Source organism: Podarcis erhardii, assembly GCF_964252035.2.
Source record: "Podarcis erhardii genome assembly, chromosome: 14".
Taxonomy (NCBI): domain Eukaryota; kingdom Metazoa; phylum Chordata; class Lepidosauria; order Squamata; family Lacertidae; genus Podarcis; species Podarcis erhardii.
In genome coordinates this window covers 46569636-46595571 of record NC_138503.1, presented here as the reverse complement: position 1 = coordinate 46595571, position 25936 = coordinate 46569636, and the positions used below count along the sequence as shown (strand labels likewise).

Sequence of the window (25936 nt, the reverse complement as noted above, 5' to 3'; positions counted from 1 at the left end):
AGAATGGAGAGGTTTGATCTTCTTGCAGTCCATGGGACTCTCAAGAGTCTCCTCCAGCACCATAATAGGTGACTTTAATATTAATAAATTTCATCCATGGTTTTTTTCCTTTAATGTCAACTTTACCCCCAATAATTCCTGCCTCCACGCTGAGTACTACTAAGTTCTTCCATCCATGTCCATATGTGATCACATTAAAATATTCAATTTCCAAATGTTCCACAATTCTTGCTATATATCCTTTAATTCGCACCCAGTTCAGCATCATCTGGAGGGCCAAAGGTTCCCCATCTCTGGACTATGATCTGGAAGACCAGCATCCAAATCTCGACTTAGAGATGAAGCTCATTGGATAGCCTTAGGCCAATCGCTGCTCACATCTAAACCATCCATTTAAAGTGCATGGCGTACTCCCCAAAGAATGCTGGGAACTGTAGTTTGGTCAAGGGTGATGGAATTCTAGCTCTGTGAGGGCAAACTACAGCCCCCAGAACTCTTTGAGGGAAGCAATGCACTTTAAATGTATGTTGTGGATATAACCACCGTCTCTCAACCTAACCTACCTCACAGGATTGTTGCGAGGATGAAAATGGGAGCGGAAAAACCACGTACGCTGCCTTGATCTCCTTGGAGGAAAGGAGGGCTAGAAATGTAATCATACAACAAAGGACTCGGCTATAAAGCTGTAAATTTTAAGTATGTTTTGAGTTTATTATACAAATGCTTTCTTCTTTCTTTCTCCAACTCTCATAGCCGAGTAAGATTGTCTTCTATGTAAACGGTCTTAACAGTGAGTCCGTAAGTGACTGTGGAGGCCAATTCTGGATCCACACATCCTTCCACAGTGGGGACAGAGGTTTCCGGGTGGGAGTCGATCACAGTGAGGGTTTGCCAAACGTTATTCAAATGTGACACTAGATGGTGAGTTAATGGCAAATTCAATATACAGTGGTACCTCGGTTTTTGAACGTAATCCATTCCAGAAGACCGTTCGAGTTCCGAAACGTTCGAAAACCGAGGCGCAAAGGGCAGTCTGCAAATTTAATAGAGAAAATTGAGAAAAACTTAGCGGTACCTCAACGGAAGCCATTCGACTTCCGAGGTGCATTTGAAAATGGAAGAATTTACTTCCAGGTTTACTGCGTCGACTTCTGAAACTTTTGTCAATGGAGATGTTCAAAAACGAGGAACCACTGTGTCAGGGAACTGCCGTCGGCTCAGGGGCGAGAGGGGGAAAGCCGGATGGATTACAGAGAGCCCCCAAAGATCGTGGGAAGAAGCACCTCCTCAGCGGAGGAGGGAAGCCCCGCCCCCAGTGGAGAGGAGATGCAGGGCTCGAAGGAGGCGAGGCGGTGCCAGGACACCTTGCCTAAGCAAAGCGGGGAGGAGGGAGGTCCCCCGTTACCCACGCCCTCCTTGCGCAGTAGGCTTCCGTGCAGAGAGGGTAGGCGCAGACTGGGCGTCAAGAAACTACTCTGCTGGGGAAGGTTTAAGGACCGCCCACTCTCAGATTCTGCCAGTGAATGAGCAAGACACAGAATATAGGCACTCTCCATTCTAAAGGTTTTATCACTAATAAGAAAGCTTTAGAACAGACTATTGAGGCATATTGCCTGATTGCTCTCGAGCAACCAACCGATACCGCTAACACACTGTATACTTTTTAAACTCTGTTTAAAAAAGCATTTCCACAGCATTTTTTAAATATGTGTCTAGATTCCGCCAAAATAACCAAATAAAAAAATGAAGCTGGGACTTCAAAAATCTGCACCGCACAAGTGGCATGTCCCAAATGCGCTTTCCTTGAGGTTGAGGCAACAGGTGGGCTTGCCAGGACAGAAAGGTGAGCCCCAGTGCCCAATTCTTTCCCAGGATGCATTGCGTGGACTGTAGCTCCTCCCACAGCAAGAGACCGCTAAGCAACAAAAACCTGCGACCCTTTTTCTCCGATTTGCTTTCTCTTATGCTTTATTGCCATCCAATTTCTTCTCTTTTTTTTTTCCTTTGTCAAGCTGGCTAACTGAACAAACAAAGAAAAAAAATAGCAATGAAATGAGCAGAACGTTCTCCCATCATTTGCAAACCTTTTATGTCAGAGCAGAGGTCGCCAGGAAAGCTCAGGTGTAGCCGACCAGGCGAGGGGTGCTCGGGAAGGTCTTCCTCATCCCCATGCACTTCTCCTTGTCGATGAAAAGGGAGTTGGCCTTCACCAGCAGGTCGTGCTCCAGCTTGGACTTGTTGAGGATGAGCAGCTGGAGGGTGTCATGAGCTTCGCGCAGGCGCAGTTTCAGGGTCTGCAGCGTGTCGTCGATGGTGAAAACCTCGTTCACCAGCCTGAAACAGGGTTGGGGGAAAACAGATACTCTGTTAACGGAGCAATCTGTTTGTTTTTTTAAAATAATATTTATTGAAGGTTACAAAAAAAGTCAAAGAAAACACCAAATTAAACAAAAACAAAGGTATGCATCACAATAAGTAAGAGAAAGAGGGGGAAAAAACCCAGAGAAATACAAACAATTAACAAACAAATCAAACCTTCCCATAACTTATCTTTCCTTTGCTTGTTTCCTTGACCTCCTCACACCTCCCTTTTTTGTATTCTAGTTCAGTTAACTATTTCAGCAAATCCTTTCCCTCTTTGTTTTTGTCCTAATAATTTATCTTAATATAATGTAACTTTACATTCTCTCCTTTCACCAATTAACAATCTACAGTGGTGCCTCGCAAGATGAAAAGAATCCGTTCCACGAGTCTCTTCGTCTAGCGGTTTTTTCGTCTTGCGAAGCAAGCCCATTGACGGCTTATCGGATTAGCACTATTAGCAGTTTAGCGGCTTTTAGCGGCTTATCGGCTTAGTGGATAAGCGGATAAGCGGCTTAGAAAAGGGGGGGGGAGGAAAAAAAACCCGCAGGAACTCGCAAGACATTTTTGTCTTGCGAAGCAAGCCCATAGGAAATTCGTTTTGCGAAGCACCTCCAAAACGGAAAACTCTTTCATCTAGCGAGTTTTCCGTCTTGCGAGGCGTTCGTCTTGCGGGGCACCACTGTATTTTTACTTAATCCTTTATGACATTTCTGCTAAAACCACATAACTTCATTCCAGCATCCTTCTAATATTCCTTAATTTTACAATGTTTCTGTAAATAAACTTTAAATTTCTTCCAATCTTCTTCCACCAACTCTTCTCCCTGGTCTCGGATTCTGCCAGTCATTTCCTGTTAACAGAGCAATCTGAGGGCTCCCTTGGACAAAAAACAAGGACACCAGCCAGGAATACCAGAGCAAAACGGCAGCCAGTAGGCTTGGTCTTTATTGAAGACTGTCACGACAGGACTCTCACCTGCCACAAGGTGGAACAAGATGGAAGCCCCGAACAAAAGAGAACCCAAACTTTTATTAGCTGCTAATCCCCATGTTACCCCCCCCCAAACTACATCACTAATGCATCATGGTTACATCATGAAAGGGGAGGTCTGGTGGCAGTAATCTGAGCATCCAGGACCCTGCCCCATGGTTCCCCTTGCCCTCCACCAAACACCCATCAAGGGTAACAAAAGAGATCTTAACATTTCCCTCTTTCCCAGCCAAGTTAATCACACCCTTTTGTCTTCATCTGGGTTTGTTTTATATATATATATGTTGGAAGCTGCCTGGAGTGGCTGGGGCAATCCAGACAGGTGGGTGGGGTATGAATAGTAAAATCACCACCACCACCACAACAACAACCAGTGCTTTTTTCAGGGAAAAAGGTGCCAGTATTCACCATGCAGTTGTTCCAGTAAGTGCCACACTTTTAACATTTGGGGAGGAAAAAGGTACTGCTACTGCGTACCCTTGAATACCCCCAGAAAAAAAAGCACTGTTGATGATGATTGAATAGGATGCCCCTATTTTCATCAGAGAAATCTTGGAGGATATATAATGATGATGTAATGTCATACCTTGGTTTTCGAATAGTTTAGTTCTCGAACATTTTGGCTCCCAAAAGCTGCAAACCCAGAAGTGAGTGTTCCAGTCTGTGAACTATTTTTGGAAGCCGAACGTCTGACGGTCTTCTGCGGCTTCTGATTGGCTGCAGGAGGTTCCTGCAGCCAATCAGAAGCCACGCTTTCGTTTCCGCATGTTTTTGAAGTGGAACGGACTTTTGGAACGGATTCCGTTCGACTTCTGAGGTACCACTGTAATTATGATAATAAGTCACCCATCTGACTGGGTTGCCCCAGCCATGCTGGGCAGCTTCCAACAGATATAAAAGGACTGTAATATCTTTTTTATATCTGTTGGAAGCCACAGATGAGTGCCATACAATTATTATTATTATTATTATTATTATTATTATTATTATTATTATTATTATTTCTGAAACCCTGGAGAGCTGCTGCCAGTCTGTGTAGACAATACTGAGCTAGCTGGACCAAAGCTCAATATAACAAGCCTGCTTGCTGTGTTCCTATTTTGTGCCGCTGTGACACTCCTTTTCTTCTCTCTTTTTTGTCCCTGCTCTTGCAGAGGACGGAGCAGATTCCGTGTTTGCAAGCTCTGCTATAAAACCCCTTTGATGCTTAGCCAGATCCTGTAAAACGCTTTGTGCTGCTGGAGATGTTATCACTCCCACCCACTGAGGCTCATACAGGTGCACTAGGAAAAGATGAGTCAACCCTTTTTTTCTTTTCGGAGGGGGAGGGCGGCTTCGAAAAAACGATTTCGGCAAACAGCTTCCAGTGCCTGGTGTCAAAACATCCTGTGTCTCCCAACTTTATGAGAAGGGAAAACAGGGTGGGGAGGCACACTGGGAACCTTTGGGGCTAGGAAAAAAGCAAAGAGCAATGGAACAGAAGCCTTGCAGAAACATAGGGCATGCTTAGCCAACGTGGTGCCCTCCATCTATCACTGGATTCCAACTCCCATCAGCTCCAACCAGCATGGCCAATGGTCAGGGATGATGGGAGATGCAGTCTACGACAGTCACATCCATGCCAAAGTGGAGGATTTCTCCCACAACAAAGAATCCTGGGAACTGTAGTTTGCTGAGGGTGCCCCTGGGAACTGTAGTTCTGTGAGGAGCAAAGTATAGTCCACAACACTATTCTATGATGCTATGAAATGCAGAGAGAAACACTCATGGTGCTATCGGGGCAGTCGTACACGATCACCCCTTCAATACTATTTATTTATATTTATTGATAAAGATCTTTATATACCTCTAATGTCATGAAAAATATATCAAGGCAGTTTACAGCAATCGTAAAATTGTACAATAAACATCATAAAGAAGGTTTAAAGCAGACATTAATTAGCCATTGTGAAAGGATGTGTTCTTAATTGCGTGCACTGGCCTGGCAGAATATAAAAGCTCTCAGCAGGCGTTGAAAAGTTGGCAGAGAAGGCCAGCTTCTGCACCTGCAAAAGTTTTGGAGCAATCACACGACTTCATTTCAACTCCTGCTGAAGTCCCATAACTTTTAATTCCGCAAATGTTCTGGTTTATTCCTGTTCCACTTTTGTTACGCTATAGCTCATCCAGACAGTAATAATGTACTTGCATTGTGGAAGCGTAACAAACATAAAGCAGAATAAATTCACCATTATTACTGGGCTCATCCACACTCCCGTTTTTCCCATGATTTCTTAGCCAGGGGTCCAAGCTCTTTTTTCTTTTGGTCCTGCCACTTTCCCTGGGAAAACCCACGGATTACTGCTGAATTGGAACAAATCAGGTTTCCTGCATATTGGCATTTATTCCGATTCAGCCATAAACCATGGGAAAGCTGTGGGACAAAAATAACTCCTCTCGGACAAGAAATCACAGGACAAACAGCAGTGTGGACGGGCCCATTGCGTCAAAAGCATCTTGCATAATACTCCTGCAATAAAGCAGTTGGGTGATGGTGTCCTTAAAGGTAAAGGTAAAGGGACCCCTGACCATTAGGTCCAGTCGTGACCGGCTCTGGGGTTGTGCGCTCATCTTGCTCTATAGGCCAAGGGAGCCGGCGCAAAGCTTCCGGGTCATGTGCCCCAGCATGACTAAGCCGCTTCTGGCGAACCAGAGCAGCACATGGAAACGCCATTTACCTTCCCGCCGGAGCGGTACCTATTTATCTACTTGCACTTTGACATGCTTTTGAACTGCTAGGTTGGCAGGAGCAGGGACCGAGCAACGGGAGCTCACGCCGTCACTTGGATTCAAACCGCCGACCTTCTAATCGGCAAGTCCTAGGCTCTGTGGTTTAACCCATAGTGCCACCCACATCCCTTTAGTCATGTAAAAAGATGTCTAGAAGACTTGGCTAGGGACCACCAACTGGTTTGACCACTTCTACCGGCACTGTGTTTCTCAAACATGGGTCCCTAGCTATTGTTGGACTACAGTTTCCCATCATCCCTGACCACAGCTCCTGCTAGCTAGGGATGATAGGAGTTGTAGTCCCACAAAAGGTGGAGGGGACCCAAGTGTGAGAAACGCTGATTGCAGAATTCCATCTTGCAGAAATAGAAAGCAAAGGGAGCTCAAAGACGGCATCCAAACCAACTCCCCGAATCCTGTAGCACTAATAATCCTTGATGCGTTCTGCATCAACAGCAAATAGATCTGGAATGCGGTAGGCCTTCAGGGAGCAATATCTGGAGGGTGGGAGATGAGTGTGTGGGGGCTCACTCACTTGTACTGGGGTACGTCCCGGCACAACTCCATATTTGGCCGCCATGTTCGGGCTTCAAGGCGTGTCTGGGCCACCTTGAGTGGGCTCTCCTTAGCCATTATGGCTCTTTCCAGCAACATTATTGTATTTTCTGTCTGAAAGATTTCTTGCAGTGTCTGAAAGGAGAAGGAGGAGAAGAAAATGGTATGGTTGTTATTAAGTTGTGGGTGAACATATCAGACGACACAGCGATTCTTCAAACAGCTCTTGTTTATTCACAGGCCAGAACTGAACTGAACTGAACTGAAGGGTTCAGCCAGCCTGCTTATATAGAGCTCCACTACAACGCAACAGTAACAACTTTCTGTAACTATCCAATCACTGGATGTCACTTTCAATTCCTTATTTGCAGATGTGGACCTGAGTGAAAACTATCTACAGTATCCCCCTGCTGACCCAGGGTGAGAACTTCAGTACATAACAGTTGTCCCGTCCCCCGTCCCCCCCCCCCCGTGCTTGCTGCCTCTTTGACTGATGCGACTTTTTCCACCGTCCTCTGGTGTCAGGCTTCAGGGAATCTGATCCCTCCCACAGTGGCAGCCAAGAAGCAGATAAACGAGAAGAGTTCTTACCGAGTGTTTTATTCAATATTCACAGAGAGACATAGAAATGCCATCTCTCTTAGACAATGGTGTTGTTCCAGGTAAAGTCCCACACCCTCTGTCTCTCCTATTCCACATCACCCCTGTGCTGGCTGAACTGTGCTTTCTGCCTTTGAGCTTTCTGTTCTCCTACTCTCAATGCCCGCCTGGTCCTCGGAGAGTGGGGCATCAGGAATGCTTTCTAAAGACACTGAGTCTGTCAGCTGCCTCTCCCCTTGTGCTGCTTCTTCTTCCTGCTGTTCCTCTCCCAATATTTCCCAGCTTTTCCCCTCTGCAGCCTCTGAGCTTTGACCTTCTGCAAACCACTGTTGTTGTTGTTGTTGTTTTAGAGCACAAATTTTATTAATTTAAAAAGACGACCAGCTTTTAGTACCGTTCCATGCGGTGGCTTCAATACAGGTGTACAGCAACAGACAATGTCATAAAGAACAAAGTTTAGTCAGTTAAAGGGAAAGATTGCAGAGGAGGATTGTGGGGTTTTTTGCAAGAGTAAGAAGAAAACAAGATGAACTAGGGAATGTATCAAGTTTTGTTTAAATCACAGTTCTCCAGAGCTTTTGCTTTAGTTTAAACAAAACTTATGCAACCATACATTGTGACATTATGTTAGGGAAAATAGGGGAAAACACTATGGAACACTCTTGTTGAGAATTCTGACTGGAATGCAAACCACTGCTGTAAATCTACTGTATTGTTCGCTCCATAAGACACACTTTTTCCCTCTTAAAATCTAAGGGGAAATGTCTGTGCGTCTTATGGAGCGAATGTGTGGTCCCTGGGGCTGGGGGGGGGGAGCCGGGCTTCCCCTGCCAGCCCCGACCTTCTCTTTGGGGCTGGGAGTGAGGGAAACCCAGGCTTCCCCCACCAGCCCCACAAGCTCCTGAGCAGCTCTGGGGTAACCTGCGAAGCCTCCGCAGGGCAGCGGGGAGCCTTCAACCTGCTGCCCTGGGGAGGCCGCGCGGCTATCCCTGGCTTTTGCGGGAGGTGGGGGAAGGGACAGAGCGAGGCTCTCTCACTTCCCCCACCTCCCTCAAAAGCCCCCAAGAGCAGCTTTTTTTTTTTCTTGAAACCCCCCCCCCCAAAAAAAGTAGCTGCGCCTTATGGTCAGGTGCGCCTTATGGAGCGAAAAATACGGTATGCTGTCCTCCTCTTCCTTGGGAAGGTTCAGGGGAAGGGGTGGGGCTGCCTCCACCATTTCTCCTCAATCCAGTCCCTGACATCTGGGCCCATTCAAATGGAAAGTATTTCCTTCTCAGGGCTTCTTTGGAAAGAAATGTGCCTGGGGGAATGGGGGCGGGAGAATACAGTGGTACCTTGGTTCTTGGAGGGCTTAGTTGTCAAACAAATTGGCTCTCGAACACCGCAAACCCGGAAGTAAGTGTTCCAGTTTGCGAGCGTTTTTTGGAAGCCGAACGTCCAACGCGGTTTCTGCTTGAGTGCAGGAAGCTCCTACAGCCAATCAGAAGCTGCGTCTTGGTTTTTGAATGGTTTCGGGAGTCGAATGGACTCCCGGAACGGATTAAGTTCGAGAACCAAGGTACAGTCATACCTCGAGTTGAATGTGCTTTGGGTTGAGCGTGTTTGAGTTGCACTCTGTGGCAAACTGGAAGTAACGGAGCTCATTACTTCTGGGTTTCGCAGCTCGCGCATGCGCAGACGCTCAAAATGACATCATGCGCATGCGCGGAAGCAGCGAAACGTGACCCGTGCAAGCACAGACGCGCCGTCGTATCTTGCGTTCCATTCAGGATGCGAACGGGGCTCCGGAATGGATCCCATTCGCATCCCGAGGTACCACTGTACTACTGTACATCGGAATGGGAAATGTGTGTGGATCTTTTCAGGAAGGATCTGCCAATGAGTTGGCAACAACTACGGCAACATTAATCAAACCCTCCAGCTTTTAGTTAAGTTTTATGGTTTTAGCTCCATTGTTTAAGATGTTTTTAAACGTTCTACGGCTTAGGCTTATTGCTGCACCACATTCCCACTTTATTTTACTTTAATGGTCAACGTCACTGCAAAATTCGGGGAAATACAAGTTTCAAAAGGCAGCTGTGTTTTGGTTCAAACTCAGGCGAGTTTGGCAGATTTGACATTAGATGTGAACCGCATCAAATCTCTCCCCCATCCCTAATTCAGAATCGCATACATGTCCGCCTTTTGGGCCCTCTGGCAAAGGGCCGATTTGTTCCCCTGGGGCTTCTGCAAGAGACCTTCCTGCCAGATGGTGCCCCCAGAGGAAGAGGATAACTGATAACGCAGGCAGGGATCTCCTCCCTTGGCAGCCTCCGAAACAAAATATTGTTCGAACCTTTAAGTGAACTCCCAAACCAAACACTGCCTCGTCTTTTTAACCCACAACTAGGAGCTTAATAGTATGTTTGGTTTTAAGGTCATCCTGCCTCCCTGGCTGCTGTCTCCTGTCTTCTTCCTTTTTTCCGCTTTAAAAGTATAATTAAGAAGCTGGGAGAAGCTGGGAGAGGGACAGGAGGTTGTCTCTACAGAGCAATTACCTTTCACACCTGGCAGAAACTTGCTACAAGTGGCTTTGGATTGCACACTGCGATTTACACATTGGTCCAGATTAAACTCGCATCGCTTGAAAGGACTTGAACGGATTGGTGGGGAAAGTCACCAGATTGTATTGCACCAAACGACATCATTTTGTGGCTATATTCCAAGAATTAGGAAGCAAATCTCTCTCCCCCCCCCCCTCTCTCTCACACACACAAGCACACACTCCAGAGGCTGGGTGGAGATTAGTTCATATATATAGCTGCCAAACCGTACACCCATCTCTTGCAGAGAACAAAGTTCAAGTCTGCCCTCTGGCATCCTTCACCATTTGTGCAAATCTCCACCACTACACCTCCATCGTAGGCAGGGACAAAGCGCACCTTGCACTCAGTTTTTATGGTAATGCCCCTCATGTTAAAATATTCTGCAATGGGTGAGTGCAGCACATTTCATTAAGGTGTGCACCCAGGGTATTTTATTTATTTATTTTATTTCAATGAAGGAAGAAGGGAGGTCGGAAAATGACAAGACGAGCAAGAAAGAGGTGGGGGACGACGACAAACAAAGCAACCAGAACAAGAGGGGTTGAGAAGCCAAAACAGGAGATTTTAAACTTCAGAGAAAAAGAGCCGTGCCAAGATTTCCAGAGGCAGGGCAGATCTGGAGAGGGCTGAGGGTGCAATGCCTCTTCCTCGTCCTTTTCGTCTTTGCTTGTGCCTCTCAAAAGTACCGTATTTTTTGCTCTATAAGACTCACTTTTTCCCTCCTAAAAAGTAAGGGGAAATGTGTGTGCGTCTTATGGAGCGAATGCAAGCTGCGCAGCTATCCCGGAAGCCAGAACAGCAAGAGGGATCGCTGCTTTCACTGCGCAGTGATCCCTCTTGCTTTTCTGGCTTCTGAGATTCAGAATATTTTTTTTCTTGTTTTCCTCCTCCAAAAACTAGGTGCGTCTTGTGGTCTGGTGCGTCTTATAGAGCGAAAAATACGGTAACTTCTCGCCCCCAATATCTCTCTCCACAAAAGGTGGCCAAGGGAGCTCAGATGGAGACAGAGCCATGAGGCAGGTGCAAGCAGAAGAAAAAGGCTGGAATGGATCTGTAGCTTCTGCCTGCGGAGAAGGCAGACACCTCCTTTCTTTCTGCCTGCCACTGCTGGAGGCACCAATCACTCCACCCCACCACCGTTTCCAGAAGCTCTCTGTCTCTCTCTCTCTCTCTCTCTCTCATTCTGTTGTTCCCCACCTCCTGTACACAAGCATTCACCTTATACAAAATTCCACACGGAGCAAGAACTGCGGCGTCATGCATACACAAAAGGGGTGCGTCTCAGTGTGAATAAGGAACCACCTAGCAAATTTGGCATTCAAATGGGGTGGCTAAAATGTGTCAAGTGGTATTCAAGATGAGGGAGGTTAAAGAATGCTGCAAGTGTTGGCTCTCCCACTCCCGACAAGCCCTGGCGTCCTTGTTTCAACTGTGCTATTTTTTGTTAATTGTTTTTAAGAGAACAATGACTGTAGCAACTGTAAAATTAAAAACAAAACACATAAATACACCCGCCAGTGTTACAGAGTGCATGCATCTTGCTTGGTGACTCTATATATTGTCTCATTAAATGGGCTTGTTATGCATAAAAGATCATCTTCGCATTCGCGGCATACAGATTGCAGAGGCAATTTGCGCCGAAGAGTCTCTCCTGAATGGCACCTGTGGCGTTTTGACTCTGAATTCATGCTTTCTCACTTCCAGTTGATCTAGTTATCAATTTCATCAAGATGCATTTAATTTTTTGCCCCAAGTTTGCAAAAAGGTTATACAGCATCCACAGTTTCTGCGGCATTTGTCCTGATTTGTTTGAACCCTCTCCTTCCTGCACACAGAAAGGTTCTTTAAAATGGAAAATGTTGGGGTTTTTTAATGGGGAGAGGTGCTCATTAAATATAGGTATTAAGAGTCAATATTGGGTGACACAAGATTATCAAAGATCTGGAAACCAAGCCTTATGACTTTATACTAGAGAGTGCTGGGTATATTTAGCCTGGAAAAGAGAAGACTGAGAGGTGACATGATAGCTTTCTTCAAATATGTGAAGAGCTTTCACAGGGAAGATGGAGCAAGTCTATTTTCTCTCCCCCCCCCCCTTTTTAAAACTTTTGTTGATAAATGCAATACTTACAAACACAAACCAGAACACTAAACAAACTTATTATACATAGATACATACACCTCTCAACTTAGATTACAAAAAATAAAACAAGCATACAAACTAAGCATACAGACATAAATTTTGACTTCCCTCCACCTATATGTGGCTTCCTTTGTTTCTTTTCTTCTTTTCGCTGTGTTATCAATATTATTTTTGACTGTCTCATCTCATACCCATTTCTTCTTAATTTTTTACTCTGTAAGTTTCATTCATTCATTTTCTGTTGGCCCAGGCAGTAGGAACTGAACCAATGGACCCGAATCAAAAGGAAGAAGATTCCGACTAATCGTTAGGAAGAACTTTCTGATAGTAAGGACTTCCGGGTTAGCGCCATCGACTAATGGCGGATTCCCTCTGAGCTCCGGAGGGAATCGGCTCCGCAGGATCGGGTCTTGCCGCAGCGGCGACGCAGGGACCCTTAAAAATCACAGGCGCAGAAGCCTGTGAGCGTGGTGACTCAGTGGGCACCATTTGTGGCCCCCCCCCCCGTGCTGCGAAGGAGCCTTTTTAAAGCCTTCGGTACGGGGACGGGGTGCGGCGGGGTGCTGAGAGTAGACTGCTTCTTCTGCGGAGTGAAGCCGCAATGCCATTGTCGGAGAGCACTGACTTTTTTCTTTGAACAATTGGACTCTAAAGCAACAACCCCTGAGTAGTACGGAAATTGGAATTTTAAAGAAAATTTTGATGAATTAGGCACGAGCGGGGAAGGTTTAAAAATGAAGTCCGCCCCCCCTCTTTGTAAATAATTTAAAGCAAAGGACCTGCTAATTAAGGTCGAGAGAATCCTTTTTTTCCGTTTTTGTAAAAGACTTAAATTTCACGGTTTGGCATTATAAGAAATTTTACTGGAGGATAAAGAATTAATTTTGGGAGCTGAAGTTCCACCACCCCCGGACCTGGGAGCGTTCCGCGAGAGAGCCTGTTGATGAAGTATTGAAGAGTTTGACAGCTGTCAAGTTAGCTGTCAAGACGGAAAAAGAGAACTTTGTTTCTGTTGCTTCTGCTGGTTATATTTGTTACAATTTGTTGAAAATAAGGAAGGGCTGATACAAACTAACTTGATTTTTGAAAGGAACATTAAGGAACCAAAATCCCTCTAGAGGGGGTTTAGGGACATTACAAGAATGGCTGGAGGAGGGAAAATCCAGGCTGAATTGGACAGAGCATTTGTTCTCTTGGGAAAGTTACAAGGCCAAATTGATGTTTTGGCTACAAATGTTACAACTCTGGACTTAACAGTAAATAACATTGTTGCATTTGATAAGGATTTGAAACAGGAAGCCTATTCAATTGGACAAATAGAGAAACTTGAGAACTTTGAGAATATGGAAAAGGAGACATATGTTGCCCCTGAAGAAAAGGAAGGAGGAGCTGTAATTTTGCAGATGTTAAAGGAGAGCTGTAACTTGAGGCCTGACATGATGGCAACAAAGGAAAATAAAAACTTGATGTGGAAAGTCTGGCCTGAATTGGAGAGTGAAAAATTGAGAGATCTCCTTATGTGGAGATCTGATTAAGGTGGAAGTTGGAGCTTTGGGGACATTTGGACTTGAAAGGAGTATGAAACAAGATTTGGAATACCCCATAGGCTTTACTTTTAAGTATGGAGGTCTGGCTGGAAGAAACATGGATCCTGTTGGGCCGGAGCCTCTCCGAGATTTGGGGTTCAACATTAAGGACTATCAAAAAGACCGGCAGAGAGGAATTGAGAGAGAATTAAGAGCCTTGGACGTGAGATCTCCAGGCTAATAGTATATTGAGACTGATGGACACTTGCTGGGGACTGAAACCGGGAAAGGGGTGGGTGGAGTCTGGGAATCCAAAGGGTATATAACTATAACTTGTTCTGTTTTTATTTTGTTTTGTTATTTATACAAAAATTGGGAAAGTCGTGGAAGGGAATTTTGGTCGACTTTAGGGAAAATGTTTAAGAATGAGTATTGATGTATAAGTATTGATGTTTAAGTTTGGACAAGTTAAAACTGGTTTTTAAAATGATCTAAATTAAATGAAAATAAGGTCTGCAAAAATAAATTGAGGAAATGGATGAAAGAGAAAAAATAAAATAATAACATGTTAAAATAAATTATTAAATTAAAGTTGAGAAATAAGTAATAAGGATTTGCTGAGCTAATAATTTGAATTGGAATACAAGAAGGGGAGGTGTGAGGAGGTCTGAGAAACAAGTCAAAAGAAAATAAGCAATTGAAATTTTATGTGTTTTTTAATTGTTTTTAAGTTTTGTATTTTTGTATTTTTGTCATTTTTTGTTTATTTTTGTTTTTGTTTTGTTATTGAAAATACTAATAAATATTCATTAAAAAAAACCTTTCTGATAGTAAGAGCCATTTGACAGTGGAACAGGTACTCTCGGAAGGTCTCCTTTCTTGGAGGTTTTCAAGCAGAGGATGGGTGGCTATCTGTCAGAGATGCTTTAGCTGAGATTCCTGCATTGCAGAGGGTGGAAATAGATGACCGCTGGAGTCCCTTCCAACTCCACAGTCCTATGCTTCTATAATGCTGTGTTTTTGCCTTGGAGCAACAGCATCAGAATCATGGCCAATACTGTGCAAGTTTTACTTGAAAGCAGCAATTCACTGTAATGCTGTCACAACTCACTGAGCCTGGACAGCTTAGTTGGTTAGAAGCATGGTGCCGATAACGTCAAGGATGCAAGTTCGATCCCCGTAAGGATCAGCTGTGTTTTCCTGCATTGTGGGGGGTTGCACTAGACGAGCCCCAGGGTCTCTTCCAATTCTTTTTTTAAAAATAAATTTATTTATTTATTTGGTTTTTCAAATTAAAGTTTTACCATCACATACATATCCAACATACATAATAAAAACAAGATTCCAAACAAACTCCTGGACTTCCCTCCTCCTCTTTGTGGGTCCTATTCTTAGTCATTTTCTCCTGCATCTTTTATAATAATCCAAATCTTTTACATCTCCATTATATCCAAAATTCACCATTAAACTACAAGTGTTATTCCAACCCTACTAACAATTTTAACTGTTTACAATGATTTTTAAGACAAATGATAAATTCCCCCCATTCCTTATTAAAATTTTGGTCTTCCTGATTTCTGATTCTTCCGGTCATTTTTGCCATTTCCGCATAATCCGTCAACTTAATCTGCCGTTCTTCTCTGGTCATAACTTTATCTTCTTTCCATCTCTGGGCCAATAACATCCACACAGCCATTGTCACATATATAAATAATCTTTTCTGCTCCATTGAGATTTCGATACCTTGGGATTTTCGGGTCCCTTCCAATTCTATGTGCCTCCCATACTGAGAGCAAAGACAGAGAAGAGAAAATGATTGCCAGACCTCCTTTTCATGTCATGCCCGTGCTGCCCAACCTTAGTGGGACTTGCCACGTTTCCTGTGCTCATGCCTTTTATGACTGCCCATTGTTGGGTCTTGTCCGGGTTCTGTGGCATGGTGACATCACAGTGCAGCTTGGGTGGTCTACACATCCCTGAGCTGAGGAATCCATAAGGCCAGCTCACTCGACTGAAAGGATGGCACCCACCATGCCAAACATAGCAGCCTTCAAAAGTTATCATCTAGGACAGCTGCCCCCCACTGCAAGATGGTAGGAGGATCCTTAGTCGTGGCCCTTGAGGCCTTTTTGGGCGGCCCTCCCCAGCCTTCACACTGCCTTCCCAAAGCCCGGTAGGTGAGTCTTAGAGTCTTCCCTCCTCCTTCCCAAAACCTAGTTAGAGTTTGCCCAGCTAGGGAAAAGAGGTGCGAGAGATCTCCTCCTCCTCCTCCTCCTCCTCCTCCTCCTCCTCCTCCTCCTCCTCCTCCCCTTCTTCTTCTTCTTCTTCTTCTTCTTCTTCTTCTTCTTCTATCACTTGTAGCCAAATAAGATTGTCTTCCATGAACACGGTCTTAACAGTGAGTCCATAAGTGACTGTGGAGGCCAATTCTGGATCCACACGTCCTTCCACAGTAGGGACATTGGTTTCCGGGTGGGAGTTGAACATGGTGAGGGTTTGCCAAATGTGCCTTCCTCTTAGCACATTTCTCCCTTGTGTCCTGAGTTTGAGCGTCTTCAAAGCCCATGACACCATTGGTAAAGGCTGTTCTCCAATTGGAGCGCTCACAGGCCAGTTGTCAGTGGTACCTCGGGTTACATACGCTTCAGGTTACATACGCTTCAGGTTACAGACTCCACTAACCCAGAAATAGTGATTCAGGTTAAGAACTTTGCTTCAGGAGGAGAACAGAAATCGTGCTCCGGCGGTGCGGCAGCAGCAGGAGGCCCCATTAGCTAAAGTGGTGCTTCAGGTTAAGAACAGTTTCAGGTTAAGAACGGACCTCCGGAACGAATTAAGTACTTAACCTGAGGTACCACTGTGCTTCATTTTTACAGCTAGGGAAAGGAGGTGGGAGAGCTCTGGGACCACCAAAACAAAGGATCTTAGCAGCTGGGCAGTTTCGTATTGGGAAATATTGGCGGTTTTCACTGGTTTGGTTTCCATTCTGGACCCAGGAGGAAGGAGGGAACACGGGCAATTTCCACTCCTGCCTCCATTTCCACCTGAAGTCTCTTCCATCCCCAGGACTCAGCAGAGCAGTCTCTGCCTTACCCGCCCAGCCTCTTGAAGACCAAAGTCCTCCTACCTTGGCCAGCTGTGCCTGCAGCTGGTTCTTGGAGTCTGCTATTTCCGAAATGCGGGCGTCGAAGGCCAAATTCGTGTTTGTCCACTGCCTCCACATATCGTCGGAAGTGGTTTCCAGGGTGTGGTCCGCTTCGCTGCAGAGGGTGGCTGTGTTGGCACGTGCGTTCTGTGAATACCGGATGTTGTCATCGCTAAACTTGGCCCACGTTTCAGGGACCGTCACTCTGCAAGGTATAAGAACCTGGGTTACTGCGAAAAACCAGCAGCATGTCCTGTGTTCCAGGGTGCTGTGGGACACTGTGCAAAATAAATTGCGTACCTTTTTTTTTTTTAAAAAAAAGAAATTTATATATCCACGACATCACAGCACCCATACAATTTGTAATTATACAAAAGGATTTTGCATAAAAATTTCTGCATGTTCAAAGGCTGAATTCACAAACACACCAAACACATGCTCAATAACCCACTCTAGTAATGGATATTATAAGTAGAGTGCCCCAGACTTACGTTCCATCTATTTTTTCCACTCCGTGGTAGAAATTGATGCTGTCGGAAGTGTTCCTCAGGTTATAGCACTTCTCATCGATGAAATGGGCCGAGTTCTTGTCTCCAAGGTCCCTCTCGAGAGCATGTTGGGCATCTCTGTTAACACTATGTAGGAGGACGAGGATTTTTGTTATAGCAGCATATTTACAATTTTAAAGCATTTTTGCAGGTGACTGGGCAAGAAAGAAGAAGTCTTGGAAATTCTATTTCCATATTCAAAAACCGTGAAAACAAGCTGTGGATTTCGGCCTAAAATATGGGCGGAATGACACCGGTGCCTTTTACCAGGCAGAAGCTGAACAGGTAAGGAAGACTCACCAATATTATTGCCAGTAAATGCCTTACCTGTTGGATTTCTGCCTGCCTGTGAAGTTATAGAAACCCCATCGGGGGTGGGGTTAAAGGAAAACCCAGTAGTACCAACAATTATGCTGCTTCTTTTTTTAGCAGCAGGGAAACTTTTGCCGTTCCTCCCTTTGAGGGCTGGGTGTAACTTCCTGGGTAGTGTTGTGAATTCTGGGTCCAATCCAGATGGCCGAGCAACCCAGGAAGGTTAAAGGGCTTTTATTGTTGAGAACTGCCAAGAGACCTGATGGCCATCCTTTGGAGAACTACACACTAAAAGAGGATTTCTCGAGGCAAAGGCTGCTGAGTTCTAACGGTGGCTGAGACATCGCAAATGAACGGGGTGCCCAATTCACCAGCCGCCTTTAAAGGCCATGTATATTTTGTGTGTGTGTGTGTGCGTGTGTTTAAAAAACTTACTTAATTTGTTGTTCAATCCTTTCTGCAAGCTTCCTCATTCTTTCTTGGCATGCTCTGATCAGATCAACCTCCTGTAACGGAAAATAGACACCTGCTGTCATTGATCCTGCAAAAATGGAGGCTGAAAGAGCATCCTTTATTGGACATTCTCAACATCCACCAAGCCTCCCTGCCCTTCCCATTGTTGCGGTTGTTTGGTTGGGATGTTGTTGCTTTCTTGGGGAGAGGGCTTGCCTGGTTTTTTAGGTCTGTGTTTTGTTTTCTTCCCAGGCTGGTGATGTCTTGCCTGAGCTTTGAAGGATGTGTGTTGAGCATCCGTGTTTTGTGGTACCCATGACAGTTTTGTACATTTCCAAATTTGTCCCCAGACCCCAGAAATCTGGGGACCGGTGAACAATGGGAACGTGCACAGATTTCTGGTTGCATTCTGCTTCTCGTACTACAAAAGTTGCTTCCCACACATGTCTTCCTCAATAGGGATCTTAGACGGAACAAGTGATTTATGGAAAGCTGGTCACAAAATTCCTGAACCAGGCAGTTTGATTCTACGGCTTTAGGCTTGAATAGAGACAAAGGATTCCTCGCCCACTACAGCTGTGCATCAAGGCAGCAAAAGGGGTTTAAAGACGTGTGCCACCTTGAACATCTTGGTAGGATAGAAATGCAATCATAATAAATGCCCATTGAGGGAGGATAGCACATCTCAAATGTGATAAAATGAGTCCTAGTTCTCCATCCATAAATCTATTTGTCCTTAAATTAAGGTGCTTTTTAAAATTTGTTTTGATTTTTGCTTTAATGCACTAACATAATTATAAATTTTATGTCAGTTTGGGCCAGTTTTCCTAAACTTGTTTCTGGCGTGAAAATAGCATAATGCTGAAAGGAATCTAATGCAGCTAAACTTTAGACTTCTGAGTAACAATGCACAAAATCCCCCTACCCCCCCCCAAAAAAAAGGAATTTAAATGCACTTTGGGGATAGCTTTAAAACCTGGCCCTGGCCCTTCCCAATGTACACCTGTGATGTACATCTCTTGAGCTTTATAAAAATATAAATATTAAGGAACACAACTATCTCCTATGTACTATAATCTGGCTTTAGGTTCAAATTGTGCTTGGTTTATGCATATGATTTATTATCATATGAATTTTGGACCTTAGGTCTTCTCTGCCACCAGATCGCGGTTCCCAGGTCTTAAGATGCAAGACTCTAGCATTTCTGGTGTGTGATGACAAGTGTCAACACAGCATGACCACATGCCAACAAAACAAAAAGCCATAAGTCACAAGCCATAATTGTTTTGGGCTTACTCCTAAAGCCCCTGATCCACTTGCACAGGATTCATGAATCCGCTTGCGGGTCATTGACCCAGAGGCTGGGAAATGTTGCTCTGAAATTTCAGGTCAAACTTGGAATTCCCTGAGCAAGTTAGAGAGCCAAGGGAGAATCCAAAAAATGGGTTTTATCAAGAAAACGGAACACCTGTCTCAAGTGCTATTTCTGGCTACCTTCTGCGAACTCATTTCACAAAGCCGGCAAGGCTTGCTGTACCTGGATGAGATTCTTTTCCACGTCATCATGGACCAAGTCGATGCCCATCCGTTTCTCCCGATTGTATAAGCATTCCAAAGCCACCTGAAAGCAGACAAGAAAACCACGGGTTCAGATAACTCCTTCGGGGGGGGGGAATAATAGTGAGTCTTTGGAAAAACACTGCAAGGTGTTTTTCTTTTCCACGTTCGATCTCCTAATAGAGGAAGAAAACTGTTCCAAATATATCTGTGAATGGTTAACCTGTAACTAAAACATGTGGAGGAATGGATGTTTGTTTGTTGCTAGGACCCAAAGCGCTGGATGATCAAAATGGCAATTAGGAGACCTATTAGCGGCTAAATTACTGGACCCTCCCCCCCCCAAGGGTCAGCCTAAGGACACACAAGGAATTCAATTTTTTTTGACACAAAAACTATTTGATCCACACTTCCCCAAACTAAGGTGTAAACCCCATCAATGAGACTTATTACTCAGCAGATAGATATGGTTGGTATTGCACTTCTAGTTATCCACTGACTTTTACACTTCCTGAATGCCCCAATGCTGCTGTCATCTCAAAATAAAGAAAGAATCAAAATGTGTATTTTGCAGGGAGATACTTGTCTACATGCATTCCCCCCCCCCGAAAATTCACAGATTAATGTACGTTTTCCTCTTCCATATCTGGCCTTATTATTAAGTGCTGATGCTTAGGGAAGACTTGTACGTCTTCAAGTTTGTCCAGCTGATGCCTAAGCTGCAGACATTATGGGCACTTCAGCCATCAGCCAGCAATCAGATCTCCACGTTTCCATATCAGTTTGCAATTCATTTGTTTTAAAAGGTCCTTGTGAGAATTCGTCGGTGTTGTGGTATGAATTTCTCCTAATCACCACATTTCTTTTTTGTACCCAATTTTGCCTAATGCACAGTTTTTTGCGAAACAATTCCCCCTAATACGAATTTTTGTATGCTGTTTTTGCCAAACAATACCCCAGCCCAAGTACTTCAGATACAGCAAGGCTTGAATGTCCTTGAAGAAGATACATCAGATTCCCCTCCCAGAAGACAGCAGTATTGTTTCATCAGATCACAGCACATGACACAAAGTTGTGGACGTGGTAGGAAAAAACTAAAAGAAGATTTCAGTGGTGTAGCAACCCCCACTGACGCCTGGGGCAGACAAAAGTTGTTCAGCTCTTGGGTGAAAATCAAAGTGGGTCAGCTTTTTTCAGGACATCCACCGATTTCAGGGACGCACAACACACCCAACAACTGCTAGGCCACTCTCAAGCTCCCCTGCCCCCCAGAATCCCAACCCCCAACGCACAGTACAGACTTCTGTGCCTCCCTATAACCCCTCCCTTCCAGTGTGGACCACCACCCACACACCCTGGGCTCGCTACGCTACTAGAAACTTTCCACTTCTGCCTCTAGACCCCTGTCAGGCTTGAAGGGGACTTGCAACCCGTCTTGGCTGCTCTACCCAAGAGAAAACTGAGCCACATCTATTTGAAAAGCGAGACTAGTACACCACCTTGTGGCCAGCTTTAGAATCAAAGCAAGACTAGGAAGTGTCAGGGCAAGGGTGCTATCAGCCTTAACCGCTGCACCTCAATGTTCAACAAAGCCTGTCATTTACTCTCCGAATTTTGGGACCTGTGTGTTGTGTGCACTTTTCTACAGCTTAAGGGAAGCTCGCACGCTTTTTGTTCCGAAACCAAAGGTTCTCAACATTCGGGTTAAAGAAGTGATCCCCAAGCGCAGAGATAAAGCATCTGGCAAGGCCCCATGGGTCTGTCTTTGAAGATAGTTCAGAACCCGCTCTTCAGTCGTCCTCGCTCAAGGCTTCTGGCGACAGGGCTGGTTAAGTGAATCTCACCCATTTTCTTCTGTGTGTCCCCAATATTATTTGTCATTCTCGCGGCAACAAACTGAGGGTGCAGTCCAAATCTACACCCATCCACAGTGGTGCTTTATGAAGCGGCAGAGCGGAGAGGGGTCAGTAAGATTGCTTCGGGAGTCTGGAGCTGGCACAGCGAATGGGCCCAAATTGGTGTCCGATGCTGTCGCTTAGTGGCAGGGAGATTGGTCCAAGATCCCACAGATCTCAGGCTGGTCCAGCCCCACACCCACCTCTGGACTACACCCCATCTGGGGGCTATACTGGGCCCATCACCTCCTGGCAAATAGAAGGGGAAGAAATGGAGGCAGTGAGAGATTTTACTTTCTTGGGCTCCTTGATCACTGCATTAGGTGACAGCAGTCACGAAATTAAAAGACGCCTGCTTCTTGGGAGAAAAGCAATGACAAACCTAGACAGCATCTTAAAAAGCAGAGACATCACCTTGCCAACAAAGGTCTGTATAGTTAAAGCTATGGTTTTCCCAGTAGTGATGTATGGAAGTGAGAGCATATGGACCATAAAGAAGGCTGATTGCCAGAGAATTGATGCTTTTGAATTATGGTGCTGGAGGAGACTCTTGAGAGTCCCATGGACTGCAAGAAGATCAAACCTCTCCATTCTGAAGGAAATCAGCCCTGAGTGCTCACTGGAAGGACAGATCCTGAAGCTGAGGCTCCAATACTTTGGCCACCTCATGAGAAGAGAAGACTCCCTGGAAAAGACCCTGATGTTGGGAAAGATGGAGGGCACAAGGAGAAGGGGACGACAGAGAACGAGATGGTTGGATAGTGTTCTCGAAGCTACCAGCATGAGTTTGACCAAACTGCAGGAGGCAGTGGAAGACAGGAGTGCCTGGCGTGCTCTGGTCCATGGGGTCACGAAGAGTCGGATATGACTAAACGACTAAACAACAACAAAAAATTTTTTAGATATATCTCAACATAAATTATCAAAACAAATCCTCTTCCTTGTCCCCCCCATTTCTTTCATCCCCCCCCAACAAACCCTCCCTCCCTCTCCCCCAAGACTTCCTTCAGCTCTTCTCTCTGATTTCTCAACTCATGTTGTTCTCTGCATATTGTAAAATTGCATACATCCTTGTATTATCTATCTACTATGTTGACCCTCACTAAATTTGATACGTTTGTTCAAAACCTGCCAAGGAGTCCATTTCATTTTGTAGTCTTTTTAAGTAATCTGTAAAAAGTTCCCATTCTTCTTTAAAGTCGCAGTTGTCCTTATCTTGCAATTTGTATGTCAGTTTCGCAAGTTCTGCATAGTGCATCAATTTCTCTTGCCACTGTTCTTTTGTTGGGGTTTCTGCATTCTTCCATCCTTGTGCTATCAAGACTCTTGCCACTGTTGTAGCACCATCTGGGGGCTTTCTGCCAGCTACCACTGGTGGGCACCGCATCCTCACCCTTCCTGCCCGCCGGCACATTTTGCAGACAAAGCGGAAAGTGACATCTCGCTCCATGGGTAGCAGAAAGCCAGCTTAGCTGGAGGAACACTCAATTCAAATCTCCCCCTTGCCTGGTGCAAAGTGGGTCTGGGGTGCTGTGTTAAACGTAAAGGGACCCCTGACCATTAGGTCCAGTCGTGGCCGACTCTGGGGTTGCGGCGCTCATCTTGCTTTATTGGCTGAGCTCACCCCATTGCAGGGATTTGAACCACCGACCTTCTGATCCTAGGCTCTGTGGTTTAACCCACATGACTACAAATGGCTTTTTCTCAGTGGACCTGTTCTGGATGGTGTTTTTAAATAAGATTTGACTGTGGTTGCTTGTGACATCTAGATCAGGCACGACCAACCCTATAGAGACTGCGATCTACTCCAAGTATAATAAAACTGGCAGTGATCTACCCATTGTCATTGCCCATAGTTCTTGAGCTTTTTTTAGGGAAAGACACCAGAGTTGTTGAGCTTTTTGGGGGGCACCCCCTCCCTTCCCCACTTGCCGCCAGCGCAGCAAATACAACCTTTCTAAGCAGCACCGGCGGAGGGGCGTGCCGCAATCACTAAGGAGAAACCAGGTGATCACTTTTATTGCTCCTGCAGTCGACCGGGAGCACCACAGCAATCTAAAGGTTCGACACTGCTGATCTAAATCATTGCTTTTAGATTATTATTATTTTTAGTGGTATGGTGGTTTCTTACTCATAGTTGATTTGTTGGTTATCTCGTTTCTGCTGATTGCCTTGATTGTGGTTTTATGGAAAGGTATCAGAACATTGGAAATGAGCGGTGCTATTTTTCTAGAATTCACCATGCACAACCTCCCTTTTTCTCTTACAATGGCAATGGCACCCATCTGAGAGGTGCTGGGACTGAGTTCCAATGAGTTCCGGCTGAAATAAAGCCCTGGAAACAAGCAATAAATTACAGTACTCCCAAGGACTTGAAGCATGACTGTCGTTTTGAAGATCCGGGAGTTGTGCTGTTTTGATATTAGAAACAAGGAATGGTTCTACTGAGGGAGGGAGGGTGGACCACCAATTTGGCCACAGAAGTTGGCCAGCAGAAAGCCAAATGCCTTCTCAGCACAGTTGCATACCAACCCAAGAGTGTTAAAGAAGTTAAAAACACCCCTGTCGTTCAGCCCAGACCCTGAGGTCCAGCTCCAAGGGCCTTCTGGCAGTTCCCTCACTGCGAGAAGTGAGGTTACAGGGAACCAGGCACAGGGCCTTCTCGATAGTGGCACCCGCCTTGTGGAATGCCCTCCCATCAGATGTCAAAGAGAGAACCAACAATACAACCTTCTGTAGAAATCTGAAGGAAGCCCTGTATAGGGAAGATTTTAATGTTTCATGTTTTACTGTGTTTTCATACATGCTGGAAGCCGCCCAGAGTGACTGGAGCAATCCAGTCAGATAGGTAAAGGTAAAGGGACCCCTGACCATTAGGCCCAGTCGTAGCCGACTCTGGGGTTGCGGCGGTCATCTCACTTTACTGGCCGAGGGAGCCGGCGTACAGCTTCCGGGTCATGTGGCCAGCATGACTAAGCCGCTTCTGGCGAACCAGAGCAGCGCACGGAAATGCCGTTTACCTTCCCACCTCTTTATCTACTTGCATTTTGATGTGCTTTCAAACTGCTAGGTTGGCAGGAGCAGGGACCAAGCAACGGGAGCTCACCCTGTCACAGGGATTCGAATCACCGACCTTCTGATCAGCAAGTCCTAGGCTCTTTGGTTTAACTCACAGCACCACCCGCGTCTCTTCCAGTCAGATAGGCGGGGTACAAATAATTTTTTATTATTATTATTATTATTATTATTATTATTATTATTATTATTATTCCTGGACCATCCTCAGCACCCACCTGCAGTGGCCCCTGGGCTTCATCCGCAGCACATTCCAGGCGCCTCTTGGCTGTGTCCAACATGCGGGTGTCGGACAACAGCCGTTCGAGTTCATAGGTCAGCTCGGACCTCCAGAAATTGATGTCCGCTAGCCTCTGCCCGATATTTTTCCCGGAGTCTTCCTGCTGCTGCCGTGTCAGCTGGTCTTTGTCCTGTACCAGCCTCCCAGTGTCAGCGTTCAGCCTCCCGGCCCAGTGCCGGTAAGCCTCCGAGCCCTTGATCTGGAGCTGGTTGGCTTTGTACCAGTCCTGGGGGCTGTAGCGAGCGTACAAGGAGGACCGCACCGACGGCAGGATGGTGGGAGGCCGCAGTGGGGCACAGAGGCGCCCCGCTCCCTCATCGTTGGGCCGGAAGGCGGACACTTTGTAGAACAAGCTGGGGCGCCATGAGTTCAGGTAGCGGTAGCCTGGCAGGTAATAAGACTGGTAGCTGTCCTGGCTGATGGTGGTTGGGGCCACCTCTGGAAGCAAGCAACTCTTCCGAGGTCCGCAGTAGCTGGCAGTCTGGGTAGTGCCAAGGAATTCCATCTAACTCCCTGAACCAGCCACTCAACCTTGCTTGGAGATCAGGGGCATGAGACAAGGCAGAGGCAGCTGCCCCGTGCACTGTGACTCAGTGACGGTGTCACAGAAGATTAGTGAGGGCATCGTGGCCCCAGCAAAGGGGTCCTGTGAGACTCACTCAGCCTGCCTGTTTTGTTTCCTAAAAACATATTTATCTTTAAAAAAACAAACAAACCCAAACCAGCAATGGCAACTCTAAACATGGGGCAATAAGGTCTGGTGTGGAGTAGTCATTACAAGTGCGTCTAGTGTGCAAGAAAGCCACTCATGGACAATGCTAGCTCTGCCCCCGATTTCCTTCCAAATACTATTATATTTAACATCTCACAACCTACGCAAGCTCGAAAACAGAAATGTCAACTCTAAACATAAGGCAATAAGGTCACATGATAGAGAGCTGGTGGTGTAACATGCTGATTAAATGTGCAAAAAAGTCCCTCCTGGTTTAAATATTTCCAAGTCTCTGTGTTTACCATAACTTTTGGGGTAAATGCCAGGAATTTGGGTAAGCTGCTGGATTGGTCAGTGTCAGTGCCGGATTTACGTATGAGCTTAACAAGCTATAGCTTAGGGCCCCACTCTCTTGAAAAAACAAAAC

At 45.6% G+C, this 25936-nt stretch overlaps 1 protein-coding gene across 1 annotated transcript; it reads right to left on the bottom strand.

Moving 5' to 3' along the window:
- Nucleotides 1-1950: 1950 nt before the first annotated feature.
- Nucleotides 1951-25374, bottom strand: TEKT5 (tektin 5). Its single transcript, XM_081839877.1, has 7 exons — nucleotides 24736-25374; nucleotides 19528-19611; nucleotides 17973-18043; nucleotides 17169-17312; nucleotides 16660-16882; nucleotides 6659-6813; nucleotides 1951-2334 (listed from the first exon to the last, which is right to left on the bottom strand). Exons 1-7 carry the CDS (start codon nucleotides 25300-25302, stop codon nucleotides 2118-2120), a joined length of 1461 nt encoding a protein of 486 aa, XP_081696003.1. The 5' UTR covers nucleotides 25303-25374; the 3' UTR covers nucleotides 1951-2117.
- Nucleotides 25375-25936: the final 562 nt, after the last annotated feature.